General features: G+C 34.8%; 1 protein-coding gene across 2 annotated transcripts in view; it reads left to right on the top strand.

Annotated features, from left to right (window-relative positions):
- Positions 1 to 16,572, top strand: part of LOC114025953 (N-alpha-acetyltransferase 35, NatC auxiliary subunit) — a 66,116-nt gene that overhangs the window by 22,607 nt on the left and 26,937 nt on the right. For both annotated transcript variants that reach the window (XM_027839495.1, XM_027839496.1), the window contains exons 6-11: positions 429 to 596; positions 3,837 to 3,903; positions 3,995 to 4,038; positions 5,603 to 5,653; positions 6,352 to 6,435; positions 9,956 to 10,070. In XM_027839495.1, the coding sequence (XP_027695296.1) occupies positions 429 to 596; positions 3,837 to 3,903; positions 3,995 to 4,038; positions 5,603 to 5,653; positions 6,352 to 6,435; positions 9,956 to 10,070 (529 nt within the window). The remainder of the gene's footprint in view (positions 1 to 428; positions 597 to 3,836; positions 3,904 to 3,994; positions 4,039 to 5,602; positions 5,654 to 6,351; positions 6,436 to 9,955; positions 10,071 to 16,572) is intronic.

The raw sequence follows: 16,572 nt of genomic DNA, 5'->3' as shown, positions 1-16,572 counted from the left end.
TTTCATCTTTGTATCCCCAGCACCCATAGTGCTTGGTATATGGTAATCACTTAATAAATGTTTATTGATTCATTAACAATATGGCCTCTTAGTTTTGTTACTATCCTAAGTGATTCTGACTTTAATTCTAAAGATGAAGATAGCCTGAATTTGTGGTCTAAGATGTACTGTGTTTGAGAGTGTTTCCTAGAGGCAGCTAATTTCACCATACTATGTAGATTTCTGTAAATCTGAATCATAGACGGCAATCAACACTGAGTATATTGATCTTTTTTTCACAACCCTTTGGTCTTTTGCTTATCTTACATTTTGGAGGACTAGTCATCGTGTTGGAGGAGTGGTTTGTTATTAGTTACAGGAACAGTTTAGATTTTATAAGCTTCTCATATTTGAATCAATATAAAACATAAACATTTTTGTTTTTATAGATAACTTGGTTAGAAGGTCATTCGTTGGCACAGACAGTGTTTACTTGTCTTTACATCCATAATCCAGACTTCATAGAAGATCCTGCTATGAAAGCTTTTGCTCTGGGTATCCTGAAAATCTGTGACATTGCAAGGGAAAAAGTAAATAAAGCTGCTGTTTTTGAAGAGGTAAGTTTTCTGAGGGGTTTTGCATATGTGTGCGTGTGTGTGAATGTGTGTGCGTATATATGTATACATACATATATACACACACATTCACACATTATATACACATATATATGCCCTGCTTATTTTATAGATGCTTATTAGCATAGAAATTTGAGTTCCTTTTAGGACCACTTTAAGCTACATATTTTTGCAAATGCCTCTGTAGCAAAACAGGTTGGCCTCTGCAAGGCTGAGGTGAGAAACACTTGTAGGTTTCCAGGCTGGCATTCGGCAGGGAAAGAGTCGAGGCAGTTGGCAAACAAATGGCCATGGGCTTTGAAGGATAACAAATGGGAGATGAGGGATTATCTTGCTGATCTTGGGAAATATGATTAGGAGAAGTATAAGGAGAAGGTAAAGAATGGGTGCTCATCCAACAGGCAGCCACATTCACCTCCTCTTTGTAGTAGGTACTGCAGGTATATTATCCCTATTTTACTGAAGAGGAAACTAAAGCTATATGAATCAGTAGACACCTATTTGAGTGGTACAGCCCCAGCTCCACAGAAAGCGAGCATGCTATGGTTAATGAACCTAGAGGCTAGGCATTATAGCATATGGAGGCTCAACCGTAAGACCAGATCTGATTCTTTACTAAGGGAGAACCAGCCAGTCTCCTGAGGGTTACAGCTACTCATCAATATAGGATTGCCAGATGACACTGAAATGGGTAGATTTTACTTGATTAAAACTGAGTGAGCCAGCATAAACTCATGAACAAGTGCTGGAGGCCCTCCATCGTCTCCCCCACTGTTCTGGACAAAAGCAAGAGAAGGAAGAGTCCATGACTCTAAGGGCAGGAGTGAGAGAGGGAAAAGGTATGTCTCACTAGACTTCTTCATCAAGAAAATCTGTAGGAAAAATGAGATACAAGGCCTGCCCCACACAAGGGCTCTCATAACTCTCATTACCTTCTTTGACCAGGACATGGAGATCATAATAGTTCATTTCACCTTTCACTTCCACCCCATATATCCATTTGCCCAAGATATCTTATATTCTTACTGCCACCTTGACCCAGCTCAGATACACGGAGTAGTAGAGAGGACCTGATTGTTTTGATAAAAAAAGATAAAAGAAAAATGACTGTATACTTTTAAACATTTTATGATAGTCCTATCAAATGTGCAAAAATGATAAATAAAATGCTTTTTATGGAATAGATTTTGTTACCATTAGTTATTAAACTAATAAATGTAGTAGTCCAACAGAGGGTTTTTGTTACTCTCGTCTGTTCATTCCAGCAGCTAGCAGCATTTCCTGAGTACCTACTATACACTGGCATGTAGTATATACTTAATAAATGGTTTTTTGACCTATTAATTAAAATGAAAATGTCTAGGAAATATATTTTAGTTTTTGCTTATTATTAAAGAGCACTAGCTAACTTGGAATTTTTCATCTTAATAAGTAAGGGTGATGGTAATTGAAGAGACATAGTAAAGCTGATCCTTTCTTTTTTTACTAGTAATAGGGACTCCCACTGCCCTAGTATCCCCATTCTTCTACAAAGAAAGTAGTTTTTGCCCTCAAGGCTCTTGTAACTTGTCATTCAGAAATGTTTTATCATCGTGTTTATGTAAGGGAGAGCTAATGAAAGCAAATGTCTAAAGGGACTATTTGTGTTTTATCAGATATGATGAATGTTTTTGTTTTGTTTTTAGAGTTGATACTGAATTTGTCTCCTAAGATGGTAATGTAGAAATCTTGGTTTGTGAAAATGTCATTCTCTAAATAAAATCCTAGACACATAAAAAAAGTTCTGTTTTATTTTGACATCTTTCTTCATAAGTGATCATATTGTCTTCCTAAGCTTAAGTTATTCTTAAGTTTCTCACTAAAACTATTTTTAGTATAGATTGATGAGTGTATTCTTTCCCATTGGCAACTTCAGGTTAGTGATGTTGAAACTTCCATAACTTTGGATGTAATTACAGGTGAAGAATTCATAAAGGTGCAAGTCTTGTGAATATACATGTAAAAATCACTTAAAAAATAAAATCTCCCTACTTTGAACTAATTAGAAGGAAGCTTGTTTTAATAACATATGACTTACAGAATATCTTTAAAGAGATGTAGTATGTAGAGTGACTCAAAAATATTGCTTGGTCAAGGTTCTTAAAGAATAAATATAAGTGATTTGTAATGAACATATATATCACTTAGTAAATGGATACTTCTGAAATGATTGAGCACTTTATCAATTGGTTCTTAAGCATTCTAAACATTACTGATGGTTTTAGATAGATAATACTGATTTTAAGGAAAGGTCTGTTGCCATGCTGTCTGGTGTTTTTAATAGGAATGAGTGTTATATTTTGTCAAAAGCCTTTTCTGCATCTGTTGAGATAATCATTTTTTTTTTGTTTTCTTATTGATGTAGTCAGTTATGCTGATAGTTTTCCTAATATTGAACCTGCTCTGCATACTTGTTAAAATCATACCTGTTCCACCTTGCTAGTATTTTATTTAATTTTTTTTTTGCATCAATATTCATTAGGAAAATTGGTCTATCTTTCTGATTTTGCTCTTGATTTAGATATCAGCACTATGTGTTGTAAAAAGAATTTGGTAGGACTCTTTCTTTGCCTATTTTCTCAAATAGTATATATAGTATTGGAATTAATTGTTCTTTAAATGTTTGGTAGAATTCACTTGTGAATCCATCTGGTCCTGGATTTTTTTTCTTAGGGAACTCATTTATGGCTTATTTAATTTCTTTTTCTAAGGTAGGGTCATTTGAGTATTGTGTTTTTTCTTCTGTTAATCTAGGCAATTTATATTTTTCGTAAATATTCATCCATTTCACTTAAATTGTTAGATTCATTGGCATGTAGTTGGGTAAAATAGCTCCTAATAGTTGCTTTAATTTCATCTTCATTGGTGGAGAATTCACCCATTTCATTTCTGATACTGGCAGTTTGGTTTTTTCTTTCTCTTTTTAATCAAATCAATTAATAGTTTATCTTTTTTATTGTTTTTTTCATACAATCAGCTTTTAATTTTATTAGTTCAAAAGTTTTCTTTCAGTTTTATTAATCTCTCCTTTGTTTAGGTATTAACATATTTAGATAAGTAGCGTGAGAGGCCTTGTGTTATGTTCCACTTCACAGACAAGGAACGGTTATGTAAGAAAAATACAGCGAATGGCTTAGCAGTTCAGTATTTGAGTCTTAACATCATTATTCCTTTTCTCTTTAGGAAGATTTTCAGTCAATGACTTACGGATTTAAAATGGCAAATAGTGTGACAGATCTTCGAGTTACTGGTGAGACTGTTTATAAAGAAGCTTTATATTTTTATATGTATCCTTTGTGAAATTAGTATGTTACCTTTTAACCACAGTGTATGTATTTTAGGCATGCTAAAAGATGTAGAAGACGACATGCAAAGAAGAGTAAAGGTATGCATTTTCCCCTTATTTTTCTTCATCATCATGTCTTTATCCTTCTCATTGTGAGAGTGTTTTTAAAGAAAAGCTTCTTCCAAGTCAGGGTTACAATTGAGGAGATAGTACTTTGAGATACCAGGCACCACCTAGCATGGATATTTTTGCATTTGTCCTGCCCCTGTGCCTTCTCTCCCTATTTTGCTCTTGGAATAGTAATCTGCCACTGCCTCTGGAAGGGTGTGAATCTACTACTCTGTGGACTTCTCTCATAAGGCCTGTGCCTGCTTGAATGAAAACTCCCTTTCCTGGGTACTGTTCTATTATATGTATTGCAGCCTTCTTTTAGAGTATAAGCTCCTTGAATTCAAGTGTTTTCTCACTTTTTGCGTTGTACATCTCTGACACCTAGCACAGTGCATGGTACTTAGTAGGTGCTTAATGGATTCATGCTGATGGATTGATTCCTTCAAAATTTTGTTGTGGTATGACTTTTAGTATTAATCAGAATGTTGATATAAATTTAATTGAATTCATAGAGCATTTGTTAAATGTTTCCTGTGTGAAAGGCACTCTGCTAGATGCCGTGGGACATCAATAAAAACTACTGATTATCTGAACTAATACTGAGGACTTCACTTTTGTTTTAATTATTGAAAATCTAATCATCTCATAACTTTTGACTATTAGCAAAAAACTGAATACACAATAAGTGTCTTTTTTTCTGCAACTCCAGTAATGTTAATGTCCCAATTATCATGAAAGTAAATGTCTGACCTATTTTTACTGAACTTAAAACTCCATTTATTATTTAATGTTTATATATAATTATATAATATTTATATAATATATAATGTAATTGTAATATTAATTATATTATAAACATTGGATATGCAATGTCTTTTTTTCTACAGCTCCGGTAATAATCCTGTGAAATACACAAGGCAGATATTATTCCCATTCTACAAATGAGAAAACTGGGGCTCAAAAGAGCTTAGGATTTGTATAAATTCACTCCTAGTAATAAATAACAGAACCTTTTAGGGAGTAGCAGAACTCTTACCTGCTTCACTGATTCTCTGTGTAGTGCCCTTTCAGTGATTCCATAGTGCTATATGTTAAGAGATTCTACTCTGCCCAGATATATGAGAACCTGACATAGGCAGGATCTTTGGTTTGGAAATATCTCTTGGGTTTTGAATAGTTATAGGAGCATTTAATTTGATGTTTATTTTCAACCCATGAGATTTGTGAAATGTACGTTTTACAATGTTTGCATTCTAGGAATAGCAAGAAATAAAATGAAGTGCCTGTAACTTTTTACCTAGTTATCACTCATATTTTAATTGTGTGATTTGTATTAGGTAACTTTTGGTAGCCTTCTTCCTGAGCTATGCTTTTGGTTCACGGAATTAATATGAAGAACATCTTTTACTTCTATTTTTATTGTTAAATACTCATTAATGATATTTGAAATTTAACTTGAAGCTGATGATAGCCATATCATATTGACTTATTTTTTCTTTTTTTCTACTTGATGCACAGTTTGGGGTTGTAATTCAAACTTTTTAAATTTTAGAGCACTCGAAGTCGACAAGGAGAAGAAAGAGATCCAGAAGTTGAACTTGAAGTAATTGAACTTATTTTCTGGTAGATAATATCAGAGAAGTCTACCTCTTAATGTTATAGTTTTATGAACTGCGTTGTAATATATGGAAGCTCTTTTTAAGGTATTTCTTCAAAAAATTGGACCTTGCAAGGGGCTTTTAGTTCCCTTGTGTTTTTATTGATATAATAATAATCTGTTGGGTTTATCTAGCATTTTCTTCCAAAGACTGCCAAAGCACTTTCAAATATGTTGTTTCAAATATCCTACTCTATGAGGTAGGAAGAAGTTTTATGTTTGTTTTCCAAACAGTGAAACTAAGATATAGAAGGTCCTTGACTCTTGTACAAAAGTTAAGGCAAGAACCTAAAACTTCCGATTCCCTGCCCAGTGTTGTTTTTAATTGATCATTATTGCCTTTTTAGTGCGAATGAATTAGATTTTTGTAAAAATTGGTGCTTTCAAGTCACACAGGAACAATCACTTTTATAAATTGGAAGCTTATCTTTTCTGTGGACTCAGATCAGTATGTAGGCTGAGTTTGCTATGTGGTTAGCGATTCAAAGGAATTTAAAGTAGCATACAAGAATGTCTTTATAATGTAGTTTTTATGATGGAAAAAGAGAGACTTTATTTTTAGGAATTAAAAGAATATTTATTATTTTAAAATAAAGTACCCTTAAAAAGCATCTGCTAAATACTAGGCATTTCTTTTGTTTTAGCATCAGCAATGTTTAGCTGTATTTAGCAGAGTGAAATTTACTCGAGTGCTACTGACAGTTCTCATCGCTTTTACTAAAAAAGAGGTAAGGACACTTTCATTCATTTTGTCATTTGTTTCTGATGAAATATCTTTATGTAACAGGAAAATTGTTTCATAAAATATGAGCAAAACTGCCTTCCTTGATCAGCTAATAATAATAACTAGGCCCAGATGATATATCCATGACCAAAAAGCAAACCTTGGGTGGCTTTTTTTCTTTCAATTTGCTTAGTGTAGCACTAACTACTGGCTCTGACAGTTTTCTAAATAATCAATTTATCAATAGTCTGGGAACAGAAAAGCCAGCGCTCTTCCCATCCACCTAACTGTTCTAGTCCTGGCCCTTCAGATCTTTTCATGAAGACATATACCATATCCAGTTTTCTTAAACTGTAGTCCACACTAAATTAGAAATGTCACAATTTCAGTTTGCCAATTTCCTACAGTCTTATGTGTTTTAAATTTTATGGCGGTATATTTGGGCAACCCAAGAGCATTTTATATTAGATTTTGTAATAATTAGATGCTAAAGATAGAAGTAGATATTTGGTCCCCTGCTTAGCTGGACTTAAATAGTCCAGTATTAAATCATTAGTTTATAAAAACCAAAGATGTTACCAAAACATTTAGATGAAATGAAGGTTTTTTTCAACATACATAGTATCCCAAAAGTCTTTGTGCAATTTTAAGGTTTAATAGCTTAAAATTGCACAAAGACCTTTGGAACAGCTTGTTTATCAGTGAAAATATGTAATGACACTTTGTGACTTATTTTTTAAAATATTTTGTCATCGTTGTCTTTTATACCACAATTACTTCCCCAGTACTCCACTCAATTTGTGCCAAGCTTTGCCTCCAAAACGGGCAAAATTGTTTTACAGTGACTAAGACTTAGAGAGTATATAACATTCTATACTTATAGTCCATATCCTGTCTATAGGTAGGAAGCATGCTCTGACTTAGTCATTTGGGTCTAACATCATTCATTGCCTTTTATCTGAATTCTGTTATATTTTGATATTTTCTTTATATTATTGTAATTATTATATATATGTGTGTATTTTTTTTTCTGATTCTACCTTCTTTGCTCTTTATTGGTTCTTCCATGTTTTCTTGTATTTCTCTGATTTCCTCACGTTCATCATTCCCTGAGAGACAATAAGCATGATGGCTAAGGATCGACTACAGTCAGGACAAACTTCAAGAATGCCTCTGACATATCTTGGCTCTGTGAACTTTGGGCAGTCACTTAACCTCTCTGTGCCTACCCAGCACTCGTCATTCTGCATAGATAGAAGGAGTTTTCTCATCAGGGAGATCCCTAAACTGAGGAAGTAACAGTTTTCAAAGACAACCACCACCAAAACTGTCCTTATAGCATGGTAATAGTACATTACATTTGGATTCCACAGTTTATTCAGCCATTCCCCAATCAGCAGGGACACATTTTTTTCCCCACCTTTTTGCTGCTATAAACTCATTGATATAAATATTTTAGTATATACTGGACCTTTCTGTCATTGACTTCTTTCGTGTGTGTATGTGTGTATATATATATCTATATATATCTATATATATACACATATATTCCCAGTGATAGGCCCAGGGGATCATAGTGTTAAACAGTTTAGTCAGTTTATTCATGTAATTCCAAATTGATAACCAGAATGACTGAATCAATCCACAGCTCCACCAGCACAATACTGATTATCCCATTTTTGTGCATATGCTCCAAAACAGACTGTTAGAATCTTTGCTAATTTGACGAATTTGATGTGAAACCTCACAATTGTTTTAATTTATGTTTCTCTTAGTGGTAGCAATTTGGAGCATGTTTTTGTTGAGGGTATCATACTTGTTGGTATTTCTTCTGTCCCCTTAACATTTGGGAAATAGTTCTTAGTCTTATATGTTTGTGTGTATTCACTATGTATTTTGTCAGACTTTTATTAACAATGCTTGATACAAAGATTTTTTTTCTTATAATCAGTTGTATTCATTGCAAAATTCTTAATTTTATGTAATTGAAATTGTCAGTTTTGTCTTTTGGTATTATTACTTCTGTCCTTTGGTTTTTAGTTCTCATTGTAGTTGTGAAACATTTCTCCTAATAGTGTCTTCTCATTTTTTAATTATGTGATCATAAATTTAGGTCAAGTATCCATTTGGAATTTATTGTGGCATATGGTATAAGATACTGATCAGAATCTTATTTTCTGCCAAATCACTTTCCAGTTTTCCTATAAGTTCTTGTTGAATGGAAGAGTCTCTCTCTGTATTACTTTGCTTCGGTGTCTTTCTTATGTATTTCTTTCTACTGACCTGTTTTCTTGTTTTTAATCTAATTTTTATGAATATTGCTTTTTAAAATAATTTGAGATCATCCAATACTATGCATCCTTCATTTCTATTTTATAAATTATTTCTTGTGAAATTTTTGGCCTTTTATTCTGCCAAATAAATTTTGCTGTTATTTTACTTCAGTCTGTAAGTTAATCCCTTGGTAGTTTGGTATAACACTAAATATATAGATTAACTTAGTGTTATTTTTATTATTTTGATGTAGCTCAGATATGTACATTATCTATATCTCTATTTAGATTTTCCTTTATTTGTATAAATAGTGTTTTTTGAAAGATATATTTATATAGGTCCTACATGTGTCACTTAGGTTACCTCCCACATATTTTATACTTTTTGTAGTAATTTTGAGTGCAATTTTTTTTTCTGTTATTCTATTGGTTTTGGTTTCTAATATAAAGTCAATCAGCAAGCATTTATTAAGCCTGCTAGCTGCTAGATGCTGTGCTATACGTGTAAAATACTGATGCTTTTTGTGTCCATATTTTGTGTCTTCTATTTCAGTAAAGCTGTTAATCATCTCAGTTAGTTTCCTCATTGATTCTGTAGGATTTCCTTAGTAAGCCATTATATCATATGCATGTAGAGATACATTTTCTTTCCTTTTGCTAATGTCTGTTTAATTTCCTTCTTGTCTTATTGCTTTAACATTGCTAGTACCATGTCAAATAATAGAAGAGAAAAGGGAGAGACTTCTTTTTCCCTTGAATTTGGTAATCATGCTTCCAGTGTTACTCCATTTGCCTATAATGTTATTTCTAGTGCAAGTAAGTGGTTCAGTGAAGAGAGCTCTGGGCCTGGAAGTCAAGATAACCTGAGTTCAAATCTGGCCTCAAACATTTACCAGCTCTGTGACCCTGGGCAAGCCTCTTTTTGCCTCAGTTTCCTCGACTGTAAAATGGAGATTGCGAGAATCAAATGAAATAATATTTGTAAAATGCCCAGTATAGTGCCTGGCATGTAGCAGACATTTGATTAATACTTATTTCCTTTTTTCTTGGCTTTAGATAAATACTTCTGATCATATTAAAGGACCCATTGGACATGCCAAAGCTTTTCATTGTTTTAACATGAATAATTGCTATATTTTGTGGAAGGCTCTTTCTGTATCTTTTGACATAATCATGTGATTTTGCTACAAATATGATTAATTATGCTAATTATTTCCTAATATTGAAATTCTTGTGTTGGTGATTTTTCAGACAAGTGCTGTTGCGGAAGCTCAGAAACTGATGATTCAAGCAGCAGATCTTCTATCCGCAATTCACAATTCATTACATCATGGGATCCAGGCACAGAATGATACTACAAAAGGAGGTAATCATCCTTTTTCTTCCTGTTCTTTTTCAGGAACATAATACCAGGCAGTACTCAATTTACAAACAAACTTTGGAACACAGCACACGTGTAAGTTTCTTGGATCTTGTGATGCTTTTTCCTGTAGAAACAATGAAAAGACCACTAGGTGCTCGAGTCAACCAGTAAAAGGTTGTTCTAGTCATCATATAACTGAAGAATAGTAATGGCTCACATAGTGTTTTAAGGCATAATAAAGTCCCTTCCTCAGAACAACCCTGAGATAGTCTGTGGTTATGTTTGCTTCATTAATGAGGAAACTAATGCAGAGAGGCTAAGTGACTTGCCTATAATCTTAGAGTTGGTGAGTGTGAGCAGGGATTTGAACTAGGGACTCCTGACTGTAAGTGTTCTTTCCACTAAACAAAAGAATCTAACTTCAAATCACTGTCTATAAAAATACTCCTTTAGGGAAATTAATTCTGAGTTCCATCAAGACATGCCAGGGACACATCTTTTTTTCTGCAGCCCTGGCAATGGGAGTACAGATCCTCTCGGTCCCAAGGTATTAGGCTTATATGGCCTAAGGCAGGAGCTTTAATAGGCCTTGAGGGTTTGGGGGAACTTGGAAGGTATCATTGGAAAACCTTTTTCTCCTATTCTTCCTCAAAGCAGCTAAAGCTAAAGCAGAGAAGTAGTGATTGAGGGCTTGGAATGGGAGTTAATGCTTTAGTACCTTGCCCTAAGGCTAATCCTGCTGCCAGCTATTGTTGAACAGTTGAAATTAGTGAGAGGAAGCTAGTGTATGGGGGTGAGGAACAAAATCAATATAGTATTCTTTTCTTATTTCCTTTCACTGTCACCACAGACCTCACTGCTGAGATTGAGCCCTTGGAACTGGTACAATATGAGAAGATGAATGTATCAAATCTTGATGGTTGTGGTGATGAGGAATAAGGGTAGATGATGCTATGCCTATGGAACAGAAAAAAACCTAGTTGATAAGGGTGGAGAGTTATTTTGTACAACCTTGGAGAAATATTTAGCATGTAGATATTGTAGTAGCTTAAAATGGAAAAAGATTATTTTAAAGGTTGAATGTACTGTACCCCACAAATCTAGACTATTTGTTTGCTTGTGCACATCTGATTGCCAGCACACTGCACCAAGTAGAACTCCTTGAGATGTTTAAAAACATTAATGAAAGGGCATCAACAATTGGGCCTTATGAAATGATTAATTTTAAAGTAGCTTAAAACATAATCTGGCTTTGTACATAATTTTATACTTCAGGTTATTTTAACCTATGTTGGGGATTGTGTATTTAATTAGAGTTATTTCACAAGGTCCAAATGTGGTTGACTATTGGCGTTTTTATGTGAGTATTTATTAAAGAGAAACTTCTGGCAGAAATCAAATAGACAACAACTTGGCAAGGTAACAAAGCCTTGGCAACCTATCACCTGTTTTCCAAATCCTTTCCAGCTTATTTAGTTCAGTGTATATGATCATTTTTATTTTAATAACAAGCCTAATTTTATAAATCCTCTGCCTGAATATGGAGAAATACATTTCATAAGAGGGTATAACTTAAAACTTGGTCTTACATAATCAATTTCTAAATCCTTAATTTTGACATCTGATTCTTTTTTAATCCTGTGACTTGTTCTGCTCAGCTATAAGCAGAACATTTTGTTACCAGCTTTTTTTTTATCTAAGAAGGCTGTGTTATTTTCTACTAGTAGTAAAGACCAACCTTCTGACTAGATCTTTATGAAGAAATAAAATACTTCCTTTTTCATTAATTTCTAAAAATCTTTCATTAGAATATGACACTTTATGATCAGGCACTGTGCTTAAGGGTTGTGGATACAAAGAAAGGCAGAAACATGTTCCCTGCCTTCAGGGAGCTCATATTCTAACGGGAGAGATAACATACAAGTAATTATGTATATACAAGATATATACAGTGTAAATATTAGTAGGAAGGCACTAGTTGGGGCAGGAGTGGGGTAGGAAAGGAACTGGGAAAGGTTTCCTGCAGAAGATAGGATTTGAGCTGAGTTTTGAACAAATGTAAAGAAGCTGGAAGGCAGAGCATTCTAAGGATAGTCAGTGAAAAGGCTGACAGAGAAAGGGGAATCAGGAGCTGGAAAGTCATCATGTGTAAGAAGTAGCATATAGGCTAGTTTAGCTGAATCTTAGTTAACGTAGAAGGGAATAAGTATAACAAAACTGGAATGGTAGAGAGGAGCCAGGTTGTTAGTCAGTAAACACTTATTAAATGCGTACTCTGTGCCGAGTACTAGGGATACAACAAAAGGCAAAAAACAGTCCCTGCTATCAGGTAGCTTATGTTTAATAAGAGAGACAAGGTACAAATAGCTATGTAGAGGATAAATTGGAGATAACCAAAATAAGACACTAGAATTAAGGAATATCAGAAAAAACTTCCTGTAGAATATGGGGTTTTAGCTTGGACTTGAAGAAAGCCAGGGTAGTCAGGAGGCAGGGATGAAGAGGGAAAATTCCAGGCATAGGGGACAGTCAGTGAAAATGCCATTTCTTTTGCAAGTAACAGCAAGTGTCACTGGATTGGAATATATATAGAATAGTGTAAGATTAGAAGACTGGAAAGGTTGAGAGGGGAAGAAAATGGAGGAGGGTCCGGTTGTGATGGTCAGGTTAAATGCCAAATAGAATTTTATTTTTGATTCTGGAGGCTATAGAGAGTCACTGGAATTTATTGATCAGGGGACTTTTAAGTGTCAAAGCATTTTGTATTTGATCATGCTGGATATTACTGTAGGAGGATGACATGATCAGAAATTGCTTTGGCAGATGGGTAGAAGACTTATTGGAGAGGGGAGAGACTTAAGTTAGGGAGAACATTTGTGAAGCTGCTGTGAGGCGATAAGGGCCTGAACTGACTGGTAGCTGTGTGAGTAGAGAAGGGGAAAACATGAGGTTTTGTAGAAGGGGAAAAAGACAAGATTGGGCAATTGATGAAGGTGAGGGGAGAATGAAGTCTAGAATGCAGCTGAAGTTTTAGAAGTCTGGAAGACTGGAGGATAGTGGAACCCTTAACAGATATAGGAAAGTTCACAAGAGAGGTGGCTTTGGGGGGTAGGCAGTGGGGAAGTTGTTTTGGGCATACTGAGTGTGAGATGTTTATGGGACATCTGGGGAGATGTGTTACAGAACTGGAGTTCAGGAAAAAGACTGGGGTTGGATATATAGAACTAGGAGTCATCAACAGAGATAATTAAAGCTATGGGATCTGATGAAGTCTCCAAGTGAGAAGGTGAAGAAAGAAGAAAAGAAGGTCCAGGACAGAACCTTAGAGTGCACCTACAGTTAGGGGCTATGATATGGATCTAACAAGAGAGATTGAAAAGGAGCTGTCAGGTACAAGAGTTATATCATGAATGATTTGCAGAATGTTTCTGGGAACAGTAAGGAGTTCCTTGCAACAAAAAAGCCAAATACCAGTGGCTGAAATTTTTTTTCTATAGGTATTAGAAGGTTGACAAAGGAAAAAATGTAAACATCAGATATCTTCAGATAATGTGAGTGTAGAAGATGTAGTTGATGAAGAGAGAAGTTAACTTGACACATTTGAAGACAGTAATTACTTGAGCACTACTGGCAAGCATGATCTTAATTTTGCTGGTAATGTAAAAAAGAAAACCAGAGGGACTAAGAATACTCATGGGTGTGAGGAACCAGACTTGTAAGGTAGTGATGATGATGACTTAGTAATTTGGATGAACAGGAGATCTCCTTGGTGTTCATATGGATGAAGAATTGGAAGAAATTGATGAAGCTGGAAGTGTATTCATGGATGTGCTGAATGAAGAAAATGGAAGTATTCGAGAACTAGATGATTAAGTCAGCATTTTAAAAAAGCAGTGGGGGCAGCTAGGTGGCTCAGTGGATAGAGTACCGGCCCTGTAGTCAGGAAGACCTGAGTTCAAATCCAGCCTCAGACACTTGGCACTTACTAGCTGTGTGACCCTGGGCAAGTCACTTAACCCCATTGCCTAACCAAAAAAACAAAAAAAGCAGTAGAAAAAAGCAGATGATGTTGACTTTGCTGGATCACTTCAAGGACCAAAACAGAACAAGAAGCAGTCCTTCAGTGATTTCAGTTAGTTTCTGTCTGGTGAAGTGTTTGGTCAGCTGCTGAATGAAAATGTTGGGATGAATGCCATGGCTAATAAAGATAATGCAGGTATCAAACAACTTCAGTGGGAGGTTGAATGAGATGACTGGCTTCGTGACAGATGTCAAAAGTTTTATCGGGAAGAAGAAAGAATAGCTTCAGAAGTTTCCAAAAAACATACACACACACCCCCCCCAAAAAAGGCAAAGGAAAAAGCAACTCTTTTTTAAAGAGCCAATTATTTATAACTTTGAAATTAAACTTCTGATTTTTTGCTCTTAACCATTTTTTTGGTTCACATTTATTCGGCAGCTTCCAGGCTATTAATTTAATTTGTAATGAACAGCAAATAAGACCATCAAAAATTTTTTCATTTCGCAGGTGAGAAATCACAGAGGGCCAGAGTGGCTGAATGACTTGGCTAAGGTCATACACCTAGTTAATGGCAGTTAGGACTAAAAGACTATGTTATACTCTTACATCATCAATCTTAATACACTATGCTTCTGTTCCAATGGAGAAACATCCTTGTGTGGTGGTTTATCAGACCCCCGGGTACTTTGTTCTTAGCAGCAGTGTCCCTTCTCCTGATTTTTATTTCCTTGCACTTTAACTAGTCTCTGGTAATTTCACTTCTGGACTATTTGTAACTTTATTCAAACCTCAATTAGTATTTATTGAATGTCTGTTGTAAATATGTAGTGTCTATTCAAGGTAATTTAAAGAGGGGGAAAACTAAAAGATATTCCCTGAATCAAAGGTACTTATAATTTAATTGGAATGAGGAGCAAAAGGTTGGGTGGAGTACAATTTCATGATAAGCGCAGATCAAAGGATTTATAGTAAACCCACAGAAAGACATAAGAATATATCCCCCCCACCATAAAAACCATTGTTCTGACAAAGCTTCTACTCTCCCTCGCTTTAAGCTGCCTATATTTCCTTTAAAATTACCATGTGCATTATTTTGACTGTCACTGCGTAATTAAACACCCTTCACAGTTACTTGTTAACAGGATATATGCTCTTAACTAACTAAAAGATTTTACCCTCTGAATACAACTTATTTAAATTTTCTTAAATTAGACTCTCAGGTATCATACTGCTTCAGATCCTTTTTGGAAACCAAGTAAATAATTTCTTCTCTCTTTGTTATACCCTAGTTTTCATCTCCTTTTCCAGTTTGGTGATAATCTTGCACCGAACTTGTATATGTGCGTGTATACTGTGTGTGTCTGTCTGTGTGTGTGTGTGTGCATGTGCATGCACCATTTCCTTTTGTCCTTTATTTATAACATTAAATCCTTAGGCTGTTTTCAATAGAAATATAGACTTTGTATTTATGTCAGCTTGACAGAATTCTTAATTAAGGATTTAGAAAAACAGATTTTTCATCTAAGCTGCATAATTTGAACAAACTATTTGCCTGGAAAAGTGACCAAAAAGATTTAGTTTTAGGTAAGAAATTGATTTAAGACTTTGGGATGAAGTGACTACCAAAGAACTGAAAACTAAAAGGGTAATGAAACTTCTTTTTTTTTTTTTTTACTAAAAATATTATAAACAATAGAAATTTTGATCCTTTTACTGTTTGGCTGTTGCCACTTATGTACATATAATTGTTACTGAGTAATAATGTAGATATCTTTCTTTCGGCTGAACTAGGGTGAAACAGTATATACAAGAAATGAGATTTGTTTGATTAGCATATAATTTGTTTCTAGTAGGGTAAGTAGGACAGAGGATTTTATACTTTTAAGGAATTGGTTTCAAAAATGAATGTTAAATTGGATTGTTGTGGTGTTTAAACATAAAAAATATTGCACAAACAATACGTTCATAGTATCCATTTCCCATTAATATTTACTTACCATGATATTTTAGGGTTTTTTGAGTTGCTGTTTATCATTTAACTTACTGCTTCTGTTTCAAAGCTGAAAAGTGTGGTATTAAGATGGAAAAAGAGTAATTATGGACATCATTTCAGATGTATATCCGATAGTACTTTGAAAATGAAAATGTTTATACCAATGTCCAAAGATGCAGTTCAGTTCAACAAGCAATTTAAAAGTGCCTATTTTATATATGATGCAGCATCAGTGGATAGAACACCAGGCCCAGAGTCTGGAGGACCTGGGTTCAAATCCTGCCTCAGACCCTTATTAGCTGTGTGACCCTGGGTAAGTCACCTATGCCTCAGTTTCCTCGTCTGTAAAATGAGCTGAGAAGGAAATGGCAAACCACTCCAGTGTCTTTGCCAAGAAAACCCCAAATAGGGTCACAAAGAGTCACACACGACTAATAACAACTGAACAACCATTTTACATATGTGCAAGGCACTGTGATAAGCACCCGGGA

This window comes from Vombatus ursinus, unplaced genomic scaffold (assembly GCF_900497805.2).
Source record: "Vombatus ursinus unplaced genomic scaffold, bare-nosed wombat genome assembly UNPS02014832.1, whole genome shotgun sequence".
NCBI lineage: Eukaryota > Metazoa > Chordata > Mammalia > Diprotodontia > Vombatidae > Vombatus > Vombatus ursinus.
The sequence above is the reverse complement of the archived record's forward strand: the minus strand, read 5'-3'. Positions and strand labels throughout refer to the sequence as shown.